Source organism: Zonotrichia leucophrys, chromosome 1, assembly GCF_028769735.1.
Source record: "Zonotrichia leucophrys gambelii isolate GWCS_2022_RI chromosome 1, RI_Zleu_2.0, whole genome shotgun sequence".
Lineage (NCBI taxonomy): Eukaryota > Metazoa > Chordata > Aves > Passeriformes > Passerellidae > Zonotrichia > Zonotrichia leucophrys.
This window is the reverse complement of record NC_088169.1, coordinates 86,315,653-86,338,440: the sequence shown is the minus strand read 5'-3', so window position 1 is coordinate 86,338,440 and position 22,788 is coordinate 86,315,653. Positions and strand designations below refer to the sequence as shown.

General features: G+C 57.6%; 5 protein-coding genes across 10 annotated transcripts; 2 read left to right on the top strand and 3 right to left on the bottom strand.

Moving 5' to 3' along the window:
- Window positions 1-1,644: 1,644 nt before the first annotated feature.
- Window positions 1,645-2,784, bottom strand: LOC135442388 (thyroid hormone-inducible hepatic protein-like). Of its 2 annotated transcripts, none has more exons than XM_064702165.1 (2): window positions 2,315-2,784; window positions 1,645-2,029 (listed from the first exon to the last, which is right to left on the bottom strand). In XM_064702165.1, exon 1 carries the CDS (start codon window positions 2,732-2,734, stop codon window positions 2,333-2,335), a length of 402 nt encoding a protein of 133 aa, XP_064558235.1. In that variant the 5' UTR covers window positions 2,735-2,784; the 3' UTR covers window positions 1,645-2,029; window positions 2,315-2,332. The 2 variants fall into 2 exon arrangements, with proteins under 2 accessions (XP_064558235.1, XP_064558244.1); XM_064702174.1 differs by having other exon boundaries at window positions 1,897-2,024; window positions 2,315-2,771.
- Window positions 2,785-7,602: 4,818 nt separating this feature from the next.
- LOC135442379 (thyroid hormone-inducible hepatic protein-like) lies at window positions 7,603-8,475 on the top strand. Of its 2 annotated transcripts, none has more exons than XM_064702143.1 (2): window positions 7,603-8,055; window positions 8,341-8,475. In XM_064702143.1, the coding sequence occupies exon 1, from the start codon at window positions 7,636-7,638 to the stop codon at window positions 8,035-8,037; it is 402 nt and encodes a 133-aa protein (XP_064558213.1). In that variant the 5' UTR covers window positions 7,603-7,635; the 3' UTR covers window positions 8,038-8,055; window positions 8,341-8,475. The 2 variants fall into 2 exon arrangements, with proteins under 2 accessions (XP_064558213.1, XP_064558222.1); XM_064702152.1 differs by having other exon boundaries at window positions 8,346-8,468.
- Window positions 8,476-10,982: 2,507 nt separating this feature from the next.
- LOC135442373 (thyroid hormone-inducible hepatic protein-like) lies at window positions 10,983-11,850 on the bottom strand. 2 transcript variants are annotated; one of them, XM_064702120.1, is made up of 2 exons: window positions 11,394-11,850; window positions 10,983-11,108 (listed from the first exon to the last, which is right to left on the bottom strand). In XM_064702120.1, exon 1 carries the CDS (start codon window positions 11,811-11,813, stop codon window positions 11,412-11,414), a length of 402 nt encoding a protein of 133 aa, XP_064558190.1. In that variant the 5' UTR covers window positions 11,814-11,850; the 3' UTR covers window positions 10,983-11,108; window positions 11,394-11,411. The 2 variants fall into 2 exon arrangements, with proteins under 2 accessions (XP_064558190.1, XP_064558199.1); XM_064702129.1 differs by having other exon boundaries at window positions 11,025-11,103.
- A 5,221-nt stretch (window positions 11,851-17,071) lies between these two features.
- LOC135442363 (thyroid hormone-inducible hepatic protein-like) lies at window positions 17,072-18,215 on the top strand. Of its 2 annotated transcripts, none has more exons than XM_064702099.1 (2): window positions 17,072-17,541; window positions 17,827-18,215. In XM_064702099.1, the coding sequence occupies exon 1, from the start codon at window positions 17,122-17,124 to the stop codon at window positions 17,521-17,523; it is 402 nt and encodes a 133-aa protein (XP_064558169.1). In that variant the 5' UTR covers window positions 17,072-17,121; the 3' UTR covers window positions 17,524-17,541; window positions 17,827-18,215. The 2 variants fall into 2 exon arrangements, with proteins under 2 accessions (XP_064558169.1, XP_064558177.1); XM_064702107.1 differs by having other exon boundaries at window positions 17,085-17,541; window positions 17,832-18,173.
- Window positions 18,216-20,209: 1,994 nt separating this feature from the next.
- On the bottom strand, window positions 20,210-21,336 carry LOC135442356 (thyroid hormone-inducible hepatic protein-like). 2 transcript variants are annotated; one of them, XM_064702075.1, is made up of 2 exons: window positions 20,880-21,336; window positions 20,210-20,594 (listed from the first exon to the last, which is right to left on the bottom strand). In XM_064702075.1, exon 1 carries the CDS (start codon window positions 21,289-21,291, stop codon window positions 20,890-20,892), a length of 402 nt encoding a protein of 133 aa, XP_064558145.1. In that variant the 5' UTR covers window positions 21,292-21,336; the 3' UTR covers window positions 20,210-20,594; window positions 20,880-20,889. The 2 variants fall into 2 exon arrangements, with proteins under 2 accessions (XP_064558145.1, XP_064558155.1); XM_064702085.1 differs by having other exon boundaries at window positions 20,210-20,589.
- Between the last annotated feature and the right edge of the window lie 1,452 nt (window positions 21,337-22,788).

Genomic DNA, 22,788 nt, shown 5'->3' with positions numbered 1-22,788 from the left:
GGCAGGGGGGTGTTCAGCAATCCCTGGGGCTGCAGGGTCCATCACAGGTAATGCTGACCTCAGAAGACAAAGGCCATCATTCCAAGTGTGGCTCACTTCTTCCCCACACTTTATATACTGATGTCTTATAGTCTGAAATGTCCCTTGGGTTGGTTGAGTTCAGTTATCTCAACAGTATCTCCTCCCATGTTTCCATGTGCTGCAGTCCCTACACAAGAGTGGCAGTACGGAAATGAGAAAAGACAATTAACTCCACAGCTGCCTAAACCAGCACAGCCAGCAGTGTTCTCCAGGGAACACAGATCCCACCCTTGAGCAACAGCCAGGTAAACCACCAGAGGGACATCACCCCCTCCGTGGTCCTCTCCTCAGCAGGAACCAGTCTCCATCCATTCCTTATGGTTCAACACCTGCCTCAGCAATCAGCATGGAGACCAGGGAACTCCAAAGGCAGAGCTCCATCATGTCCCAGCCAGAGGTGCCATTGCAGTGGGGATGGCCCAGATCTCTCCCAGTATGCCCCTCACGCTCCGTTTCCTCTGGATAAGACAGGGCGGCAATGTTGCCCAGACTGAGGAGAGACACAGAGAGCAGATCAGCTCTGAAATCCTCCCTCTGGCTGGAGGGAATTCTGTTGGCCCTCATTTGGGGAACTTGCTGACTGGCAGCTGCTTTCCTAGAAAAGCAGGACTCCTGGGTGCTGGTGCAGTGAGATCCTTGAGTCTCTGTGGCCACAGAGCTGGTGTTTGGGCAACCTGTCCTCAACTCACCGTCCTCCTGGGGAGCCCAACCAAGGCCATGGCTCAGGGGAGGGGAAATATCACCCTCATGTCCAAATGACTGTGTATCATCCCCAGTACCTACTGCTGAGACATCTCCCATGACTCTGGTTGCACCAAACACCTCAGATCTGTCCTTCTCCTCCCTTGATCCTGGCCAGGACCCTTTCAGAGAGGTCACTTCTGGGTCTGGCCTCAGCTGCCTCCTGCAGAGCCCCCAGTCCCCTCAGCAGTTCACACCCCTACAGCTGGCTGGAGACCCTGGCCCTGCTGCCCACGCTGGGGCAGGACAAGCCAAAGCCAGAGTGGTCTCAGCAGCTGAGAGAAATGGCGTGATTAGGAGAGAGAAGATGGGAATCTCCAGTGTATCCCAAGGCTGGGGTGTCTGGACATGGAGCTGGGATCTTGGGGAGGCTGCTGCCTAGAGGGGTTGAGACCTACAGCTCTGCTGGCACTCAATCGGGCATGACTGGCAAAGTGTTGGGCAGACCCACAATTTTGGGCACTGAAATCAGGCATCACTTTTTGTGGTGTTGCAGTCAACAAAAGGAAGAAACATTTCAGCCTGAGGCTGGTGACACAAAGGAACAGGTTGCCCAGTGAGTTTGCACAGGCCCTGAGGTTCAACACAGTTCTGAGCCACCTGGTCTAGTGCAAGGTGTCCAAGCACACATCAGGGCATTGAACTGGGTGGTCTCTGAAGATCCCTTCCAACCCAACCAATCCCACAACTCTGGGATTCTTTGTCCCATTCACATTCCCCAGCATGGCCCTGGAAATATCCCACCCTGCAGAGCCAGTGTCCACCCCTGCCATTGTCCCTGGGGCTTTCTGTGAGTGAAAGCAGCACACAGACAACACTGGCTTCCCAGGGATTCTTTTATTAGCAAAAACAGGGGGAAATGCCCTTGGAGTCCAGGTACCAGCTGGAAAAGGGCTTGGCAATCTCCAGGGACTGTTGGAGGTCGGGGCCACAGCACAACACTCCCAACTTGGTGCCACTCTTTGAAAATAAGGAGGAGGCCACGAGCCTGCAGCTCTTCCAATGGCCTGGCCAGCACAGCTGGATGCTTCTTCCTATGAGGATAAGGCACCGTCTGGTTCTGCAGTGCTCACAGCCATCTCCGGAGACGGTGCCAGGAGATCCCATCAGCTGCCACGGAGTGGGGAATGCCAGCGGGACTGGGGAGAGCCGGCAGTGGTCAGCCACGGGGACGTCTTGTGCTTCCTGACAACACCCAGCACCTGTCCTGCAACAGCAGTATTCTTTAACTCCAAGCATCATCCCAGGGGGACACAAGGACCATCAACCCTGAGTCCACAGACCCTGAAGCCCTGCAGTCTCTGCACAGAGCAATGGGCCAGGCTCCCTCCTCCAGCATGGAGAGGGATATCCACCCCCAGCTGAGGGGACAACCCCCATTCCCAGGCCATTCCCAGCACGTCCCCACCCCTGCACTGCTGGGCACCTCTCCCAACAGGGAAGCCACCCACTGTCTTGCTGCCCCTGGACTGTGCATGTCCCCAGGTCTTACCTGGTGGCCAGGACAGGGTCACCAGCTGGGCTGCCCCTCGCTGAGGTTGATCTGCTCCAGGATCTGGCTGTACCTGCGGGTCAGGGCGTTGGTGTCCCTGGTGAGGTGGGTGAGGACCTGCTGCAGGCCAGTCAGGTGCTGGGACAGGCGCTCCTCGAGCTGGGCATCCTCGGCCCCGTTGTTGTCCAAGGATGTGTCACCGTCGGTGTCGGCACCGCTGGGGCTCTGGTCAGCCCCAGAGGCCAGGCCTTTCTCCACCATGGGCTTGATGGCCTTGAGGAGCTGGTAGCGCTCGTAGAGGTCCGTGCGGCTCTCGGCAGCCGGGGCTGCCCCCTCCTCCTGCGGGAAGACCCCTCGCAGCAGGCTGGGGAACATCACCTCCTGCTCCATCTTCTGCGTGGCTGAGAAGTACTGCTCCATGGCCCTTCTCCTACAGCTCTGGCACTGCTGCTCTGGGCTCTTCTCACAGGCTCACTGCTCCCTGGCCCTGCAGGGGCTTTTTATGCAGTGCTGGGGCACGGCCCTCCCCTGCTGTCCTCCCCTGGCAGCCCTGCTTGGGCTGGATGCCCTTGGGGTCGGGCTTGGCTCCAGCCCAGCCGGGACTCGGCCCTGCTCTGTCCCTGGCTCTGTGCAATCTTTCCTGGCCCAGCCTCCCTGTGGCCTTCACCCGAGCTGGCCGGGGGTCCTGCTGCCTCCCCATGCCAGGAGCTACAGGGGGGCAGCAAGGAGGAGTGGTGCCCAGGGTCTCTCCCATCCTGTCCTGCATTATCTCAATGCCCCAACACGTTCAGTCCTGGGGCCCTCTGCCTGTGGCTCCAGCTCCTGTGCCCAGTTTGGGAAGGCTGCAGGGGACTGTCACCTCCCCTCGTTCCTGCTGCCATGCACTCCGGACGTGAACACTGCAGGGACATTGAGCAACCCCTTTAGCACACATAGGGAAATCTGGAACACACTGGAAATTCACTGGAACATTGTCCCACTTGGTGTCTGGGGACAATGGAGCCTGCTGCTGTCCAGAGATTTGGGTGCCCAGAAACATCCAAGCTCCCTCTGGGCTCAGCAGGGATGTGGACAGGGACAGGGACCTGATTCCATGATGTGTAACTCCTGTGGCAGCAGCCCAGTGCCATTGCTGCCCCCAGGGGATTGTGGACTTGGGTACCCTGCCATTGTTGCTATTCTGGGAGAGAAAAGCCACAGCCAGGGCACCAGCCAGCATTGCCTGTCCCTCCATAGCCCTGTGGTGCGTGTGGCAAACATGAAAAGTGGTTCTGTTTGTGGAAAGGCTGTGGGGTACCTGGTTCCTTTTGCAACCCTTGCTGCTGGCAGCTCTCCCTCTTTGCCCCTGTGTCCCAGCCCTGCCACACACCCTTTGCCCACCCTTTCCCCCCCTGTCCTGGCCACCCCTCTTGTCCCTTGCCTTGTGTCCTGGCATCTCTTTGTGTCCTGGCATCTCTTTGTGCCCTGCAATGGGGCCCATTGCTGCACCAAGGAGTGTGGGTGCTGCTGGCCCTATGCAGGTGCCAGACAGAGCCTTGCCCACATCAGGGCACCTGTGGAGCTTCCTGGAGGTGCAGGCACATCACAGGGCTCTGGGGACACAGGGACACAGGGGATGCTTTGCCCTTCTGCTCTCCCCGCCACCTCCCAACCTGCTCATAGTGAGCATGGCAGAATGTTTGGGCGTAACACGGGTTCAGCAGACCTTGATGGCTTCCCAACTCTTTATCCTTGGGTCATGGATAATTGCCAAATCCTCTCAGTGCCCCTGGAGACCATGTTAGCCCAACTTGTAACCTTATATCTCCCACATCCTAATGGGAGACACTGGGCACAGCTTGGGAGCTGCCACTCCCAGCAGGGATGGCAGGAGCAGGAGGACAAGGACTGCTGCTGTTGGAGCACAGTACAGCCACCATGGGGTTGCAGCATGGCTGGGTTTGGGCTGAGCTGAACTGGGGTGCCCAGCCCTGGTTTGGGGCCCTGGGAGGCTGCTCAGGACCAGCAGGGCCCCAAGGATCTGCACTGATATCCTCAGGTCTCTGCTGCCACAGACCCCCAGATTTGGGCAACCTTAGCCCTGATCTGCGGCCCTCCTGGCGGGTCCAGCCCCAGTCCCAGCCTCAGCTCAGAGTGCAGGTCCTGCCACCACCTGTGTCCCCAAGTGTCTCTGTACCATCCCAGGCACATCCCCCTGAGTTATTCTTCTGTGGCACCAAGGGAAGGGAGTGTGGCACCATGCGCAGCGTATGGAGCTGGGAGGAGAAGGAAGAGGGGCACAGTCAGAGTGACAGCAGTTGTCCTGACAGGTCACCATGACATGCAGTGGAGCGCTGTTGAGGGGGAGAGGCCAGGAGGCAGAATTGGCACCTGGCTGGGCTAGGAGGGGACAGCAGGAGGGGACAGTGGGAGACCTGCCAGCACTGAGTGTTGCAAAATTGGGGAAGGAGACCGTGGCCTTTCCCAAAATAGAACCAATTCCTCCAATTGCCACATACTGCAAGATAAGAAGGGACAGGAGTCCTGGCCATTGACCAGCCATCGACTGGGGTTGATGCACTGGGACCCCCAAGCCAGGTCAGGCACAGGAGAGGCCTCAGGGAGCCTGGGCCAGGAGCCAGGGCTGACAATGAGGAGGGGTGCCCGGGTTCTCTCCTGTCCTTTCCTATCCTATCTCAACTCCCCACCATGTTCAGTTCTGGGGTCCTGTGGGAGCGGGCCCACTTACTGAGCCCTGGTGTGTCCAGGCTGCAGGCAGTGGTGCTGCTGGGAATGTCACCTCCCCCACTCCTCCCTGCTGTGCACTCAGGATGTGAACACTCCAGGGACATTGAGCAGGCTCTGTCCATGACTGCCAGGCTGAACACGGCAGCAGACTCCAGTGTGGGACATCTCCCTGGGAGTGCTCTGCTGCATGGAATCCTGCCTGGGTGTCCTGGGTTGACTATATTATGCTTTTATCCCCAGTCGTCTTGTTCTGTTTATGCTGAATAATAAGTTCTGCAACTTTAGGACTTGTTGCAGAGAGTGAAGGGGGCAGAGAAGAAGCAGCAGTTTGTCCTCAGACTCTGCACTCACTCCTCCACATTCCTGCTCCTGGGCTGTGTTGTCTGCGGATGAGCAGACAGCAGGAGAGAGCTCTCCTTTGTTTTAGTTAGTTTAGCTAGCTGAGGCAAAGAAGTTCCCTGGACTGTAGGGGGTTTTTTTTCCCTTTCTCTGGAGCTGTTCAAAGCTGCTCTGGCCTGAACACCAGCAGGGCACCGGCAGCTCACACCTGGGGCCCACCGGGCCGGGCCTGGGCCGCGGCATTTCCAGTGCCTGAGGGGCTGATCAGAGACTGAGTGAGCTGAGCTGCAACCCTGGGAGGGGACTTTCTAAGTTTGTCATCTCCTTTGGAGCAGCAAGGGGTTTTATTGTTTAACATTGTTTAGTTTTTAATGTTCAATAAACAAGTTTTTTTCCACTTTTCTCCAAGGCTGTATTTCCTCCCAAACCAGTTGCGGGGAGGGACCAATGGAATCTGCTGTCCTAGAGGAGCCCCTTTGAGGGTTCTCTCCCATATTTGCCCTGAATCAGGACAATGGGTCATGAGGACATGCAATTGGGACAGAGATGGGACCAAATGACACGAGAGGATCTGCATCCCTAAGGGACTGAGTTTTCATAGCCCATAGTGGAGCAGAGATGGTGCCACCTTCACACCCATCACCCCATCCTGGAGTGGAGACCATGGCTGGTCAATGGCCAGGACTCCTGTCCCTTCTTATCTTGCAGTATGTGGCAATTGGAGGAATTGGTTCTATTTTAGGAAAGGCCACAGGCTCCTTCCCTAATTTTGCAACCCTCGGTGTTGGCAGCTCTCCCACTGTCCCCTCCTAGATCAGCCAGGTGCCCATTCTGCACCCTGGCTTCTCCCTCTCAGAGCTGTTCCCACTGCTTCATTTCTCCATTGCGGGGTCCCCAGAGGCACAGAGAGGATTTGGTAAATATTCCTATCCCAAGGAGAATGAGCTGGGGAGCCATCAGAGTCTACTGAACCCCTGTCACCACCAAACATTCTGCCAAGCTCCCTATGAGCAGCTTGGGAGGCAGTGGGGGGAGAAAGAGGGCAAAGCATCCCCTGTGTCCCTGTGTCCCCAGAGCCCTGTTGTTTGCCTGCACCTCCAGGAACCTCCACAGGTGCCCTGATGTGTCCAAGTCTCTCTCTGGCACCTTCATGGGGCCAGCAGCACCCACACTCCTTGGTACAGCAATGGGCCCCATGGCAAGGCACAAAGAGATGCCAGGACACAAAGAGATGCCAGGACACAAGGCAAGGGACAAGAGGGGTGGCCAGGACAGGTGGGGAAAGGGTGAGCAAAGGGTGCGTGGCAGGGCTGGGACACAGGGGCACAGAGGGAGAGCTACCGGCACCAAGGGTTGCAAAAGGAACCAGGCACCCCACAGCATTTCCACACACAGAACCACTGTCCCTGATTACCACAGATGCCACAGGGACATGGAGGGACAGGCAATGCTGGCTGGTGCCCTGGCGGTAGTTTTTGCTCTCCCAGAATAGCAACAATGGCAGGGAACCCAAGTCCACAATCCCCTGGGGGCAGCAATGGCACTGGGCTGCTGCCACAGGAGTTACACATCATGGAATCAGGTCCCTGTCCCTGTCCACATCCCTGCTGGATGCAGGGGAGCTTGGGGGCATTGGATGTTTCTGGGCACCCAAATCTCTGGACAGCAGCAGGCTCCATTGTCCCCAGACACCAAGTGGAACAATGTTCCAGTGAATTTCCAGTGTGTTCCAGATTTCCTTATGTGTGCTAAAGGGGTTGCTCAATGTCCCTGCAGTGTTCATGTCCGGAGTGCATGGCAGCAGGAACGAGGGGAGGTGACAGTCCCCTGCAGCCTTCCCAAACTGGGCACAGGAGCTGGAGCCACAGACAGAGGGCCCCAAGACTGAACGTGTTGGAGCATTGAGATAATACAGGACAGGATGGGAGACACCCTGGGCACCGCTCCTCCTTGCTGCCCCCCTGTAGCTCCTGGCATGGGGAGGCAGCAGGACCCCCGGCCAGCTCGGGTGAAGGCCACGGGGAGACTGGGCCAGGAAAGATTGCACAGAGCCAGGGACAGAGCAGGGCCGAGTCCCGGCTGGGCTGGAGCCAAGCCCGACCCCAAGGGCATCCAGCCCAAGCAGGGCTGCCAGGGGAGGACAGCAGGGGAGGGCCGTGCCCCAGCACTGCATAAAAAGCCCCTGCAGGGCCAGGGAGCAGTGAGCCTGTGAGAAGAGCCCAGAGCAGCAGTGCCAGAGCTGTAGGAGAAGGGCCATGGAGCAGTACTTCTCAGCCACGCAGAAGATGGAGCAGGAGGTGATGTTCCCCAGCCTGCTGCGAGGGGTCTTCCCGCAGGAGGAGGGGGCAGCCCCGGCTGCCGAGAGCCGCACGGACCTCTACGAGCGCTACCAGCTCCTCAAGGCCATCAAGCCCATGGTGGAGAAAGGCCTGGCCTCTGGGGCTGACCAGAGCCCCAGCGGTGCCGACACCGATGGTGACACATCCTTGGACAACAACGGGGCCGAGGATGCCCAGCTCGAGGAGCGCCTGTCCCAGCACCTGACTGGCCTGCAGCAGGTCCTCACCCACCTCACCAGGGACACCAATGCCCTGACCCGCAGGTACAGCCAGATCCTGGAGCAGATCAACCTCAGCGAGGGGCAGCCCAGCTGGTGACCCTGTCCTGGCCACCAGGTAAGACCTGGGGACATGCACAGTCCAGGGGCAGCAAGACAGTGGGTGGCTTCCCTGTTGGGAGAGGTGCCCAGCAGTGCAGGGGTGGGGACGTGCTGGGAATGGCCTGGGAATGGGGGTTGTCCCCTCAGCTGGGGGTGGATATCCCTCTCCATGCTGGAGGAGGGAGCCTGGCCCATTGCTCTGTGCAGAGACTGCAGGGCTTCAGGGTCTGTGGACTCAGGGTTGATGGTCCTTGTGTCCCCCTGGGATGATGCTTGGAGTTAAGGAATGCTGCTGTTGCAGGACAGGTGCTGGGTGTTGTCAGGAAGCACAAGACGTCCCCGTGGCTGACCACTGCCGGCTCTCCCCAGTCCCGCTGGCATTCCCCGCTCCGTGGCAGCTGATGGGATCTCCTGGCACCGTCTCCGGAGATGGCTGTGAGCACTGCAGAACCAGAGGGTGCCTTATCCTCATAGGAAGAAGCATCCAGCTGTGCTGGCCAGGCCATTGGAAGAGCTGCAGGCTCATGGCCTCCTCTTTATTTTCAAAGAGTGGCACCAAGTTGGGAGTGTTTGCTGTGGCCCCAAACTGCAACAGTCCCTGAAGATTGCCAAGCCCTTTTCCAGCTGGTACCTGGACTCCAAGGGCATTTCCCCCTGTTTTTGCTAATAAAAGAATCCCTGGGAAGCCAGTGTTGTCAGTGTGCTGCTTTCACTCACAGAATGCCCAAGGGACAATGGCAGGGGGGGACGCTGGCTCTTCAGGGTAGGATCTTTCCAGTACCATGCTGGAAAATATGAATGGGAGAAAGAGTCCCAGAGCTGTCAGATTGGTTGGATTGGAATGGATCTTCAGAGACCACCTAGTGCAATGCCCTGATATGTGCTTGGACACCTTGCACTAGACCAGGTGGCTCAGGACGGTGTTGAACCTCAGGGCCTGTGCAAACTCACTGGGCAACCTGTTCCTTTGTGTCACCAGCCTCAGGCTGAAATGTTTCTTCCTTTTGTTGACAGCAACACCACAAAAAGTGATGTCTGATTTCAGTGCCCAAAATTGTGGGTCTGCCCAACACTTTGCCAGTCATGCCCCATTGAGTGCCAGTAGAGCTGTAGGTCTCAACCCCTCTAGGCAGCAGCCTCCCCAAGATCCCAGCTCCATGTCCAGACACCCCAGCCTTGGGATACACTGGAGATTCCCATCTCCTCTCTCCTGATCACGCCATTTCTCTCAGCTGCTGAGACCACTCTGGCTTTGGCTTGTCCTGCCCCAGCATCGGCAGCAGGGCCAGGGTCTCCAGCCAGCTGTGGGGGGGTGAACTGCTGAGGGGACTGGGGGCTCTGCAGGAGGCAGCTGAGGCCAGACCCAGAAGTGCCCTCTCTGAAAGGGTCCTGGCCAGGATCAAGGGAGGACAAGGACGGTTCTGAGGTGTTTGGTGCAACAATTGTCATGGGAGATGTCTCAGCAGGAGGTACTGGGTATGGTATGGACTCATTTGGAGATACATGACGTGACATTTCCCCTCTCCTGAGCCATAGCCTGGTTTCCCAGTAGGACAGTGAGTTGAGGACTGGTTGCCCAAACACCAGCTCTGTGGCCGCTGGGACCCAAGGATCTCACTGCACCAGCACCCAGGAGTCCTGCTTTTCTAGGAAAGCAGCTGCCAGTCTCTAAGTAAATGAGACTCTCCATTGTATCCCAAAGCTGGGATGACTGGACATTGAGCTGGGGCCTTGAGGGAGGCTACTCTCCAGAGGTGCCAACACCTACAGCTCTGCTGTCCCTCCCTATCGCATGACTGCACAGAGTGTGGGAAAGATTCACAGTTGTTGTGAACAGAAATCAGGCATCAGCTTTTGTGGTGCTGTTAAAAATTAGAACACACTGCTGGCGCTAAAGTGATTTCAGGATTCATTACAGTTAGGCCTTAAGCTTAGGGAGCTCACTGGTCAAGCAGGAGCGTTCCAGTGGAGGACGCTGCATCACCAGTGCTGGATCTCCTTCTTTCATGGGCAGCAATGTTCCCAATGTTCCAGGTGGAGCGATATGGCTTCAATGCCTCGGATGACCCTTTTTATTTAATTGTTTTTAGTCTTTGGATGGGTTTCTGTTGAGATCCTTCATTTGCATGAAGGTTAAAGGCGCTTGATTGGCCCATTGCAGTTCTGTCCCGCCTGGCTTGTCTTACTTGGGTAGTGGTGCACGTGACTTAGGTGTAATATGGGACATTAAGGACCCTATGTCTTAGGACTCCCCTTTTATCCACTTTTAGAATATAATAACCAAACTTTTAAACACACCTGCTTAAGAATTATCAACTATTTTATAAAAGTTCTAACCTATTTTTGTCTGTGTTGCTGTCAACAAAAGGAAGAAACATTTCAGCCTGAGGCTGGTGACACAAAGGAACAGGTAGCCCAGTGAGTTTCCACACGCCCTGAGGTTCAACACAGTTCTGAGCCACCTGGTCTAGTGCAAGACGTCCCAACACACATCAGGGCATTGCACTAGGTGGTCTTTGAAAATCCCTTCCAACCCAACCAATCCCACAACTCTGGGATTCTTTGTCCCATTCACATTCCCCAGCATGGTCCTGGAAATATCCCACCCTGCAAAGCCAGTGTCCACCCCTGCCATTGTCCCTGGGGCTTTCTGTGAGTGAAAGCAGCACACTGACAATACTGGCTTCCCAGGGATTCTTTTATTAGCAAAAACAGGGGGAAATGCCCTTGGAGTCCAGGTACCAGCTGGAAAAGGGCTTGGCAATCTGCAGGGACTGTTGCAGGTCAGGGCCACAGCACAACACTCCCAACTTGGTGCCACTCTTTGAAAATAAAGAGGAGGCCATGAGCCTGCAGCTCTTCCAATGGCCTGGCCAGCACAGCTGGATGCTTCTTCCTATGAGGATAAGGCACCCTCTGGTTCTGCAGTGCTCACAGCCATCTCTGGAGATAGTGCCGGGAGAGCCCATCAGCTGCCACGGAGCGGGGAATGCCAGCGGGACTGGGGAGAGCCGGCAGTGGTCAGCCACGGGGACGTCTTGTGCTTCCTGACAACACCCAGCACCTGTCCTGCAACAGCAGCATTCCTTAACTCCAAGCAACATCCCAGGGGGACACAAGGACCATCAACCCTGAGTCCACAGACCCTGAAGCCCTGCAGTCTCTGCACAGAGCAATGGGCCAGGCTCCCTCCTCCAGCATGGAGAGGGATATCCACCCCCAGCTGAGGGGACAGCCCCCATTCCCAGGCCATTCCCAGCACGTCCCCACCCCTGCACTGCTGGGCACCTCTCCCAACAGGGAAGCCACCCACTGTCTTGCTGCCCCTGGACTGTGCATGTCCCCAGGTCTTACCTGGTGGCCAGGACAGGGTCACCAGCTGGGCTGCCCCTCGCTGAGGTTGATCTGCTCCAGGATCTGGCTGTACCTGCGGGTCAGGGCGTTGGTGTCCCTGGTGAGGTGGGTGAGGACCTGCTGCAGGCCAGTCAGGTGCTGGGACAGGCGCTCCTCGAGCTGGGCATCCTCGGCCCCGTTGCTGTCCAAGGATGTGTCACCGTCGGTGTCGGCACCGCTGGGGCTCTGGTCAGCCCCAGAGGCCAGGCCTTTCTCCACCATGGGCTTGATGGCCTTGAGGAGCTGGTAGCGCTCGTAGAGGTCCGTGCGGCTCTCGGCAGCCGGGGCTGCCCCCTCCTCCTGCGGGAAGACCCCTCGCAGCAGGCTGGGGAACATCACCTCCTGCTCCATCTTCTGCGTGGCTGAGAAGTACTGCTCCATGGCCCTTCTCCTACAGCTCTGGCACTGCTGCTCTGGGCTCTTCTCACAGGCTCACTGCTCCCTGGCCCTGCAGGGGCTTTTTATGCAGTGCTGGGGCACGGCCCTCCCCTGCTGTCCTCCCCTGGCAGCCCTGCTTGGGCTGGATGCCCTTGGGGTCGGGCTTGGCTCCAGCCCAGCCGGGACTCGGCCCTGCTCTGTCCCTGGCTCTGTGCAATCTTTCCTGGCCCAGCCTCCCCGTGGCCTTCACCCGAGCTGGCCGGGGGTCCTGCTGCCTCCCCATGCCAGGAGCTACAGGGGGGCAGCAAGGAGGAGTGGTGCCCAGGGTGTCTCCCATCCTGTCCTCTATTATCTCAATGCCCCAACACGTTCAGTCCTGGGGCCCTCTGCCTGTGGCTCCAGCTCCTGTGCCCTGTTTGGGAAGGCTGCAGGGGACTGTCACCTCCCCTCGTTCCTGCTGCCATGCGCTCCGGACATGAACACTGCAGGGACATTGAGCAACCCCTTTAGCACACATAGGGAAATCTGGAACACACTGGAAATTCACTGGAACATTGTCCCACTTGGTGTCTGGGGACAATGGAGCCTGCTGCTGTCCAGAGATTTGGGTGCCCAGAAACATCCAATGCCCCCAAGCTCCCCTGCATCCAGCAGGGATGTGGACAGGGACAGGGACCTGACTCCATGATGTGTAACTCCTGTGGCAGCAGCCCAGTGCCATTGCTGCCCCCAGGGGATTGTGAACATGGGTTTCCTGCCATTGTTGCTATTCTGGGAGAGAAAAGACACAGCCAGGGCACCAGCCCGCATTGCCTGTCCCTCCATGTCCCTGTGGCGTCTGTGGTAATCAGGGACAGTGATTCTGTGTGTGGAAATGCTGTGGGGTGCCTGGTTCCTTTTGCAATCCTTGCTGCTGGCAGCTCTCACTCTGTGCCCCTGTGTCCCAGCCCTGCCACGCACCCTTTGCTCACCCTTTCCCCACCTGTCCTGGCCACCCCTCTTGTCCCTTTCCTTGCGTGCTGGCATCTCTTTGTGTCCTGGCATCTCTTTGTGCCTTGCCTTGGTCCCATTGCTGCACCAAGGAGTGTGGGTGCTGCTGGCCCTATGCAGGTGCCAGACAGAGCCTTGGCCACATCAGGGCACCTGTGGAGCTTCCTGGAGGTGCAGGCACATCACAGGACTCTGGGAACGCAGGGACACAGGAGATGCTTTGTACTCCTGCTCCGCCACCACTTCCCAACCTGCTCCTAATAAGCATCGTAGAATGGGGGCTCAGCAGACTCTTATGGCTTCCCAGCATTTTGCCCTTGGAATATGAATATTTGCCAAAGCCTCTCTGTTCCTTTGTGGATCCCACTAGGGAGGGAGCAGCAGTGGGTTCTGGTCTGAGGGGGAGAGGCCAGGTGGCAGAATGGGCACCTGGCTGGGCTAGGAGGGGACAGTGGGAAAGCTGCCAACACTGAAAGTTGCACAAAGGAGGAAGTATCCTGTGGCCTTTCCTAAAATAGAACCAATTCCTCCAATTGCCACATACTGCAAGATAAGAAAGGACAGGAGTCCTGGCCATTGACCAGCCATGGCCTCTGCTCCAGGATGGGGTGATGGGTGTGAAGGTGGCAACATCTGGGCTCCATTGTGAGTCATTAAAGCTCAGTCCTATGGATGCAGCTCCCCCTGTGGCATTTGCTCCCATCTCTGTCCCCACTGCATGTCCTCATGACCTAGTTTCCTTGTTCAGGGCAAATATGGGAGAGAACCCTCAAAGGGGCTCCTCTAGGACAGCAGATTCAATTGGTTCCTCCCCGCAAGCAGTTTGGGAGGAAACTTGGCCTTGGAGAAAAGTGGAAAAAGCTGTTTATTAAACAATAAAACCTAAACAATGTTAAAGAGCAAAACCCCTTGCTGCACCGAAAGAGATAACAAACTGAGAAAGTCCCCTCCCCGGGGTTGCAGCTCAGCTCACTCAGTCTCTGATCAGCCCTTCAGGCGCTGGAAATGCCGCGGCCCAGGCCCGGCCCGGTGGGCCCAGGTGTGAGCTGCCGGTGCCCTGCTGGTGTTCACGCCAGAGCAGCTTTGAACAGCTCCAGAGAAAGGGAAAAAAACCCCACAGTCCAGGGAACTTCTTTGCCTCAGCTAGCTAAACTAACTAAAACAAAGGAGAGCTCTGTCCCGCTGTCTGTCCATCCGCAGACAACACAGCCCAGGAGCAGGAATGTGGAGGAGTGAGTGCAGAGTCTGAGGACAAACTGCTGCTTCTTCTCTGCCCCCTTCACTCTCTGCAACAAGTCCTAAAGTTGCAGAACTTATTATTCAGCATAAACAGAACAAGACGACTGGGGATAAAAGCATCATAGTCAACCCAGGACACCCATGCAGGATTCCATGCAGCAGAGCACTCCCAGGGAGATGTCCCACACTGGAGTCTGCTGCCGTGTTCAGCCTGGCAGTCATGGACAGAGCCTGCTCAATGTCCCTGGAGTGTTCACATCCTGAGTGCACAGCAGGGAGGAGTGGGGGAGGTGACATTCCCAGCAGCACCACTGCCTGCAGCCTGGACACACCAGGGCTCAGTAAGTGGGCCCGCTCCCACAGGACCCCAGAACTGAACATGGTGGGGAGTTGAGATAGGATAGGAAAGGACAGGAGAGAACCCGGGCACCCCTCCTCATTGTCAGCCCTGGCTCCTGGCCCAGGCTCCCTGAGGCCTCTCCTGTGCCTGACCTGGCTTGGGGGTCCCAGTGCATCAACCCCAGTCGATGGCTGGTCAATGGCCAGGACTCCTGTCCCTTCTTATCTTGCAGTATGTGGCAATTGGAGGAATTGGTTCTATTTTGGGAAAGGCCACGGTCTCCTTCCCCAGTTTTGCAACACTCAGTGTTGGCAGGTCTCCCACTGTCCCCTCCTGCTGTCCCCTCCTAGCCCAGCCAGGTGCCCATTCTGCCTCCTGGCCTCTCCACCTCAGATCTGAACCCACTGCTGCTCTTCTCCCTTTCTCAGTGCTCCTGGAGTCTGGCCTGCCCTGTGCTGCACTGAGGTTTGCACACACTGGCAGCCCCACGCTCCCAGGTCTTCTGGGCCACCATGGAGCATCCTGAAGGTTCAGAGACATCATAATGTCCCCCTAGAGTAGCCTCAGGGTAGGACACATCTGCCCCAGGGCTGGAGCTTCACTGTGGATATCAGGATTTGAGCCCTGCTGGCAGCTCAGCCGCACTCAGCTGCACTGTGACTCCCCCCAGGTGGGAAGGGGGAGAGTACTGGGGAGAGTAAAAGAAAAGTCATGGGTAGAAATGAAGACAGCTGCACAAGAAGAGTACAAGCTGCACAAGTAAGCAAAGCAAAAGAAGGAATTCATTGTTTCACCCCTTCCCATTGGCAATCAGGTGTTCGGTGTCCTGCAGGACAGCAGGGCTCCACTGCGTGTCATGGTGACCTGGCAAGACAACTGCTGTCACTCTGACCATGCCCCTCTTCCTTCTCCTCCCAGCTCCATATGCTCAGCATGGTGCCACACTCCCTTCCCTTGGTGCCACAGAGGGATAAGACAGGAGGATGTGCCCGGATGGTGCAGAGACATTGGGGACACATGCGATGGCAGGACCTGCACTCTGAGCTGAGGCTTGGACTGGGGCTGGACCCGCCAGGAGGGCCGCAGATCAGGGCTAAGGTTGCCCAAATCTGGGGGTTTGTGGCAGCAGAGACCTGAGGAAATCAGTGCAGATCCTGGGAGCCCTGCTGGTCCTGAGCAGCGCCCCAGGGCCCCAAACCAGGGCTGGGCACACGAGTTCAGCTCAGCCCAAACCCAGCCATGCTGCAACCCCATGGTGGCTGTACTGTGCTCCAACAGCAGCAGTCCTGGTCCTCCTGCTCCTGCCATCCCTGCTGGGAGTGGCAGCTCCCAAGCTGTACCCAGTGTCTCCCATTAGGATGTGGGAGATATAGGGTTACAAGTTGGGTTAAGAGGGCATCCAGAGGCACTGAGAGGATTTGGCAATTATTCATGACCCAAGGACAAAGAGTTGGGAAGGCATCAGAGTTTGCTGAGCCTGTGACATCCCCACACATTATGTCATGCTCACTATGAGCAGGTTGGGGAGAGGTGAGGAAAGCAACAGGGCAAAGCATGCCCTGTGTCCCTGTGTCCCCAGAGCCCTGTGATGTGCCTGCACCTCCAGGAAACTCTGCAGGTGCCCTGATGTGTCCAAGGCTCTGTCTGGCACCTGCATAGGGCCAGCAGCACCCACACTCCTTGGTGCAGCAATGGGCCCCATGGCAGGGCACAAAGAGATGCCAGGACACAAGGAAAGGGACAAGAGGTGTGGCCAGGATAGGTGGGGAAAGGGAGGGCAAAGGGTGCGTGGCAGGGCTGGGACACAGGGGCACAGAGGGAGAGCTGCCAGCAGCAAGGGTTGCAAAAGGAACCAGGTACCCCACAGCCTTTCCACAAACAGAACCACTTTTCATGTTTGCCACACGCACCACAGGGACATGGAGGGACAGTCAATGCTGGCTGGTGCCCTGGCTGTGGCTTTTCTCTCCCAGAATAGCAACAATGGCAGGGTACCCATGTCCACAATCCCCTGGGGGCAGCAATGGCACTGGGCTGCTGCCACAGGAGTTACACATCATGGAGTCAGGTCCCTGTCCCTGTCCACATCCCTGCTGGATGCAGGGAGAGCTTGGGGGCATTGGATGTTTCTGGGCACCCAAATCACTGGACAGCAGCAGGCTCCATTGTCCCCAGACACCAAGTGGGACAATGTTCCAGTGAATTTCCAGTGTGTTCCAGATTTCCCTATGTGTGCTAAAGGGGTTGCTCAATGTCCCTGCAGTGTTCACGTCCGGAGTGCATGGCAGCAGGAACGAGGGGAGGTGACAGTCCCCTGCAGCCTTCCCAAACTGGGCACAGGAGCTGGAGCCACAGACAGAGGGCCCCAGGACTGAACGTGTTGGGGCACTGAGATAATACAAGACAGGATGAGAGAGACTCTGGGCACCTCTCCTCCTTGCTGCCCCCCTGTAGCTCCTGGCATGGAGAGCCAGCAGGACCCCCGGCCAGCTCGGGTGAAGGCCACAGGGAGGCTGGGCCAGGAAAGATTGCACAGAGCCAGGGACAGAGCAGGGCCGAGTCCCGGCTGGGCTGGAGCCAAGCCCGACCCCAAGGGCATCCAGCCCAAGCAGGGCTGCCAGGGGAGGACAGCAGGGGAGGGCCGTGCCCCAGCACTGCATAAAAAGCCCCTGCAGGGCCAGGGAGCAGTGAGCCTGTGAGAAGAGCCCAGAGCAGCAGTGCCAGAGCTGTAGGAGAAGGGCCATGGAGCAGTACTTCTCAGCCACGCAGAAGATGGAGCAGGAGGTGATGTTCCCCAGCCTGCTGCGAGGGGTCTTCCCGCAGGAGGAGGGGGCAGCCCCGGCTGCCGAGAGCCGCACGGACCTCTACGAGCGCTACCAGCTCCTCAAGGCCATCAAGCCCATGGTGGAGAAAGGCCTGGCCTCTGGGGCTGACCAGAGCCCCAGCGGTGCCGACACCGACGGTGACACATCCTTGGACAGCAACGGGGCCGAGGATGCCCAGCTCGAGGAGCGCCTGTCCCAGCACCTGACTGGCCTGCAGCAGGTCCTCACCCACCTCACCAGGGACACCAACGCCCTGACCCGCAGGTACAGCCAGATCCTGGAGCAGATCAACCTCAGCGAGGGGCAGCCCAGCTGGTGACCCTGTCCTGGCCACCAGGTAAGACCTGGGGACATGCACAGTCCATGGGCAGCAAGACAGTGGGTGGCTTCCCTGTTGGGAGAGGTGCCCAGCTGTGCAGGGGTGGGGACGTGCTGGGAATGGCCTGGGAATGGGGGCTGTCCCCTCAGCTGGGGGTGGATATCCCTCTCCATGCTGGAGGAGGGAGCCTGGCCCATTGCTCTGTGCAGAGACTGCAGGGCTTCAGGGTCTGTGGACTCAGGGTTGATGGTCCTTGTGTCCCCCTGGGATGTTGCTTGGAGTTAAGGAATGCTGCTGTTGCAGGACAGGTGCTGGGTGTTGTCAGGAAGCACAAGACGTCCCCGTGGCTGACCACTGCCGGCTCTCCCCAGTCCCGCTGGCATTCCCCGCTCCGTGGCAGCTGATGGGATCTCCCGGCACCATCTCCGGAGATGGCTGTGAGCACTGCAGAACCAGATGGTGCCTTATCCTCATAGGAAGAAGCATCCGGCTGTGCTGGCCAGGCCATTGGAAGAGCTGCAGGCTCGTGGCCTCCTCTTTATTTTCAAAGAGTGGCACCAAGTTGGGAGTGTTGTGCTGTGGCCCTGACCTGCAACAGTCCCTGCAGATTGCCAAGCCCTTTTCCAGCTGGTACCTGGACTCCAAGGGCATTTCCCCCTGTTTTTGCTAATAAAAGAATCCCTGGGAAGCCAGTGTTGTCAGTGTGCTGCTTTCACTCACAGAAAGCCCCAGGGACAATGGCAGGGGTGGACACTGGCTTTGCAGGGTGGGATATTTCCAGGACCATGCTGGGGAATGTGAATGGGACAAAGAATCCCAGAGTTGTGGGATTGGTTGGGTTGGAAGGGATTTTCAAAGACCACCTAGTGCAATGCCCTGATGTGTGTTGGGACGTCTTGCACTAGACCAGGTGGCTCAGAACTGTGTTGAACCTCAGGGCGTGTGGAAACTCACTGGGCTACCTGTTCCTTTGTGTCACCAGCCTCAGGCTGAAATGTTTCTTCCTTTTGTTGACAGCAACACAGACAAAAATAGGTTAGAACTTTTATAAAATAGTTGATAATTCTTAAGCAGGTGTGTTTAAAAGTTTGGTTATTATATTCTAAAAGTGGATAAAAGGGGAGTCCTAAGACATAGGGTCCTTAATGTCCCATATTACACCTAAGTCACGTGCACCACTACCCAAGTAAGACAAGCCAGGCGGGACAGAACTGCAATGGGCCAATCAAGCGCCTTTAACCTTCATGCAAATGAAGGATCTCAACAGAAACCCATCCAAAGACTAAAAACAATTAAATAAAAAGGGTCATCCGAGGCATTGAAGCCATATCGCTCCACCTGGAACATTGGGAACATTGCTGCCCATGAAAGAAGGAGATCCAGCACTGGTGATGCAGCGTCCTCCACTGGAACGCTCCTGCTTGACCAGTGAGCTCCCTAAGCTTAAGGCCTAACTGTAATGAATCCTGAAATCACTTTAGCGCCAGCAGTGTGTTCTAATTTTTAACAGCACCACAAAAGCTGATGCCTGATTTCTGTTCACAACAACTGTGAATCTTTCCCACACTCTGTGCAGTCATGCGATAGGGAGGGACAGCAGAGCTGTAGGTGTTGGCACCTCTGGAGAGTAGCCTCCCTCAAGGCCCCAGCTCAATGTCCAGTCATCCCAGCTTTGGGATACAATGGAGAGTCTCATTTACTTAGAGACTGGCAGCTGCTTTCCTAGAAAAGCAGGACTCCTGGGTGCTGGTGCAGTGAGATCCTTAGGTCCCAGCGGCCACAGAGCTGGTGTTTGGGCAACCAGTCCTCAACTCACTGTCCTACTGGGAAACCAGGCTATGGCTCAGGAGAGGGGAAATGTCACGTCATGTATCTCCAAATGAGTCCATACCATACCCAGTACCTCCTGCTGAGACATCTCCCATGACAATTGTTGCACCAAACACCTCAGAACCGTCCTTGTCCTCCCTTGATCCTGGCCAGGACCCTTTCAGAGAGGGCACTTCTGGGTCTGGCCTCAGCTGCCTCCTGCAGAGCCCCCAGTCCCCTCAGCAGTTCACCCCCCCACAGCTGGCTGGAGACCCTGGCCCTGCTGCCGATGCTGGGGCAGGACAAGCCAAAGCCAGAGTGGTCTCAGCAGCTGAGAGAAATGGCGTGATCAGGAGAGAGGAGATGGGAATCTCCAGTGTATCCCAAGGCTGGGGTGTTTGGACATGGAGCTGGGTCCTTGGGGAGGCTGCTGCCTAGAGGGGTTGAGACCTACAGCTCTGCTGCCCCTCACTGGGGCATGACTGGCAAAGTGTTGGGCAGACCCACAATTTTGGGCACTGAAATCAGGCATCAGCTTTTTGTGGTGTTGGTCTCAACAAAAGGAAGAAACATTTCAGCCTGAGGCTGGTGACACAAAGGAACAGGTTGCCCAGTGAGTTTGCACAGGCCCTGAGGTTCAACACCGTCCTGAGCCACCTGGTCTAGTGCAAGCTGTCCCAGCACACAGCAGGGCATTGCACTACGTGGTCTCTGAAGATCCCTTCCAACCCAACCTATCCCACAACTTTGGGATTCTTTGTCCCATTCAAATTCCCCAGCATGGCCTTGGAAAGATCCCACCCTGCAGAGCCAGTGTCCCCCTGCCATTGTGCCTGGGGCATTCTGTGAGTGAAAGCAGCACACTGACAACACTGGCTTCCCAGGGATTCTTTTATTAGAAAAAACAGGGGGAAATGCCCTTGGAGTCCAGGTACCAGCTGGAAAAGGGCTTGGCAATCTCCAGGGACTGTTGGAGGTCGGGGCCACAGCACAACACTCCCAACTTGGTGCCACTCTTTGAAAATAAGGAGGAGGCCACGAGCCTGCAGCTCTTCCAATGGCCTGGCCAGCACAGCCGGATGCTTCTTCCTATGAGGATAAAGCGCCATCTGGTTCTGCAGTGCTCACAGCCATCTCCGGAGACGGTGCCGGGAGATCCCATCAGCTGCCACGGAGCGGGGAATGCCAGCGGGACTGGGGAGAGCCGGCAGTGGTCAGCCACGGGGACGTCTTGTGCTTCCTGACAACACCCAGCACCTGTCCTGCAACAGCAGCATTCCTTAACTCCAAGCATCATCCCAGGGGGACACAAGGACCATCAACCCTGAGTCCACAGACCCTGAAGCCCTGCAGTCTCTGCACAGAGCAATGGGCCAGGCTCCCTCCTCCAGCATGGAGAGGGATATCCACCCCCAGCTGAGGTGACAGCCCCCATTCCCAGGCCATTCCCAGCACGTCCCCACCCCTGCTCTGATGGGCACCTCTCCCAACAGGGAAGCCACCCACTGTCTTGCTGCCCCTGGACTGTGCATGTCCCCAGGTCTTACCAGGACAGGGTCACCAGCTGGGCTGCCCCTCGCTGAGGTTGATCTGCTCCAGGATCTGGCTGTACCTGCGGGTCAGGGCGTTGGTGTCCCTGGTGAGGTGGGTGAGGACCTGCTGCAGGCCAGTCAGGTGCTGGGACAGGCGCTCCTCGAGCTGGGCATCCTCGGCCCCGTTGCTGTCCAAGGATGTGTCACCGTCGGTGTCGGCACCGCTGGGGCTCTGGTCAGCCCCAGAGGCCAGGCCTTTCTCCACCATGGGCTTGATGGCCTTGAGGAGCTGGTAGCGCTCGTAGAGGTCCGTGCGGCTCTCGGCAGCCGGGGCTGCCCCCTCCTCCTGCGGGAAGACCCCTCGCAGCAGGCTGGGGAACATCACCTCCTGCTCCATCTTCTGCGTGGCTGAGAAGTACTGCTCCATGGCCCTTCTCCTACAGCTCTGGCACTGCTGCTCTGGGCTCTTCTCACAGGCTCACTGCTCCCTGGCCCTGCAGGGGCTTTTTATGCAGTGCTGGGGCACGGCCCTCCCCTGCTGTCCTCCCCTGGCAGCCCTGCTTGGGCTGGATGCCCTTGGGGTCGGGCTTGGCTCCAGCCCAGCCGGGACTCGGCCCTGCTCTGTCCCTGGCTCTGTGCAATCTTTCCTGGCCCAGCCTCCCTGTGGCCTTCACCCGAGCTGGCCGGGGGTCCTGCTGGCTCTCCATGCCAGGAGCTACAAGGGGGCAGCAAGGAGGAGTGGTGCCCAGGGTCTCTCCCATCCTGTCCCGTATTATCTCAGTGCCCCAACACATTCAGTCCTGGGGCCCTCTGCCTGTGGCTCCAGCTCCTGTGCCCTGTTTGGGAAGGCTGTGGGGGACTGTCACCTCCCCTCGTTCCTGCTGCCATGCACTCCGGACGTGAACACTGCAGGGACATTGAGCAACCCCTTTAGCACACATAGGGAAATCTGGAACACACTGGAAATTCACTGGAACATTGTCCCACTTGGTGTCTGGGGACAATGGAGCCTGCTGCTGTCCAGAGATTTGGGTGCCCAGAAACATCCAATGCCCTCAAGCTCCCCTGCATCCAGCAGGGATGTGGACAGGGACAGGGACCTGATTCCATGATGTGTAACTCCTGTGGCAGCAGCCCAGTGCCATTGCTGCCCCCAGGGGATTGTGGACATGGGTACCCTGCCATTGTTGCTATTCTGGGCACCAGCCAGCATTGCCTGTCCCTCCATGTCCCTGTGGCGCGTGTGGCAAACATGAAAAGTGGTTCTGTTTGTGGAAAGGCTGTGGGGTGCCTGGTTCCTTTTGCAATCCTTGGTGCTGGCAGCTCTCCCTCTGTGCCCCTGTGTCCCAGCCCTGCCACGCACCTTTTGCCCACCCTTTCCCCACCTGTCCTGGCCACCCCTCTTGTCCCTTGCCTTGTGTCCTGGCGTCTCTTTGTGCCCTGCAATGGGGCCCATTGCTGCACCAAGGAGGGTGGGTGCTGCTGGCCCCGCGCCGGTGCCAGAGAGAGCCTTGGCCACATCAGTGCACCTGGGCTCCTGTAGAGCTTCCTGTTCCCCCCACTGCCTCTCTAGCCGCTCACAGTGCGCTTGGTAGATTGTTTGGGAGTGATATAGGCTAGGCAGACTCCAATTTCCTCCCAGCCCATTATCCTTGGCACATGAATATTGCCAAATACTCTTGGTGCCTTTTGGGACCCCATTACCCAAACATGGGACTCCAAATCTCCCAGAGCTCACTGGGAGACATTGGCTACAGCTGTGGAGCTGCCACTGCCAGCAGGGATGTCAGGAGCAGGAGGACAAGGACTGCACCTGAAGCACAGCACAGCCACCACGGGGGTGCAGCATGGCAGGGTTTGGGCTGAGCTGAACTCGGGTACCCAGTCCTGGTTTGGGGCCCTGGAGAGGCTGCTTAGGATCTGA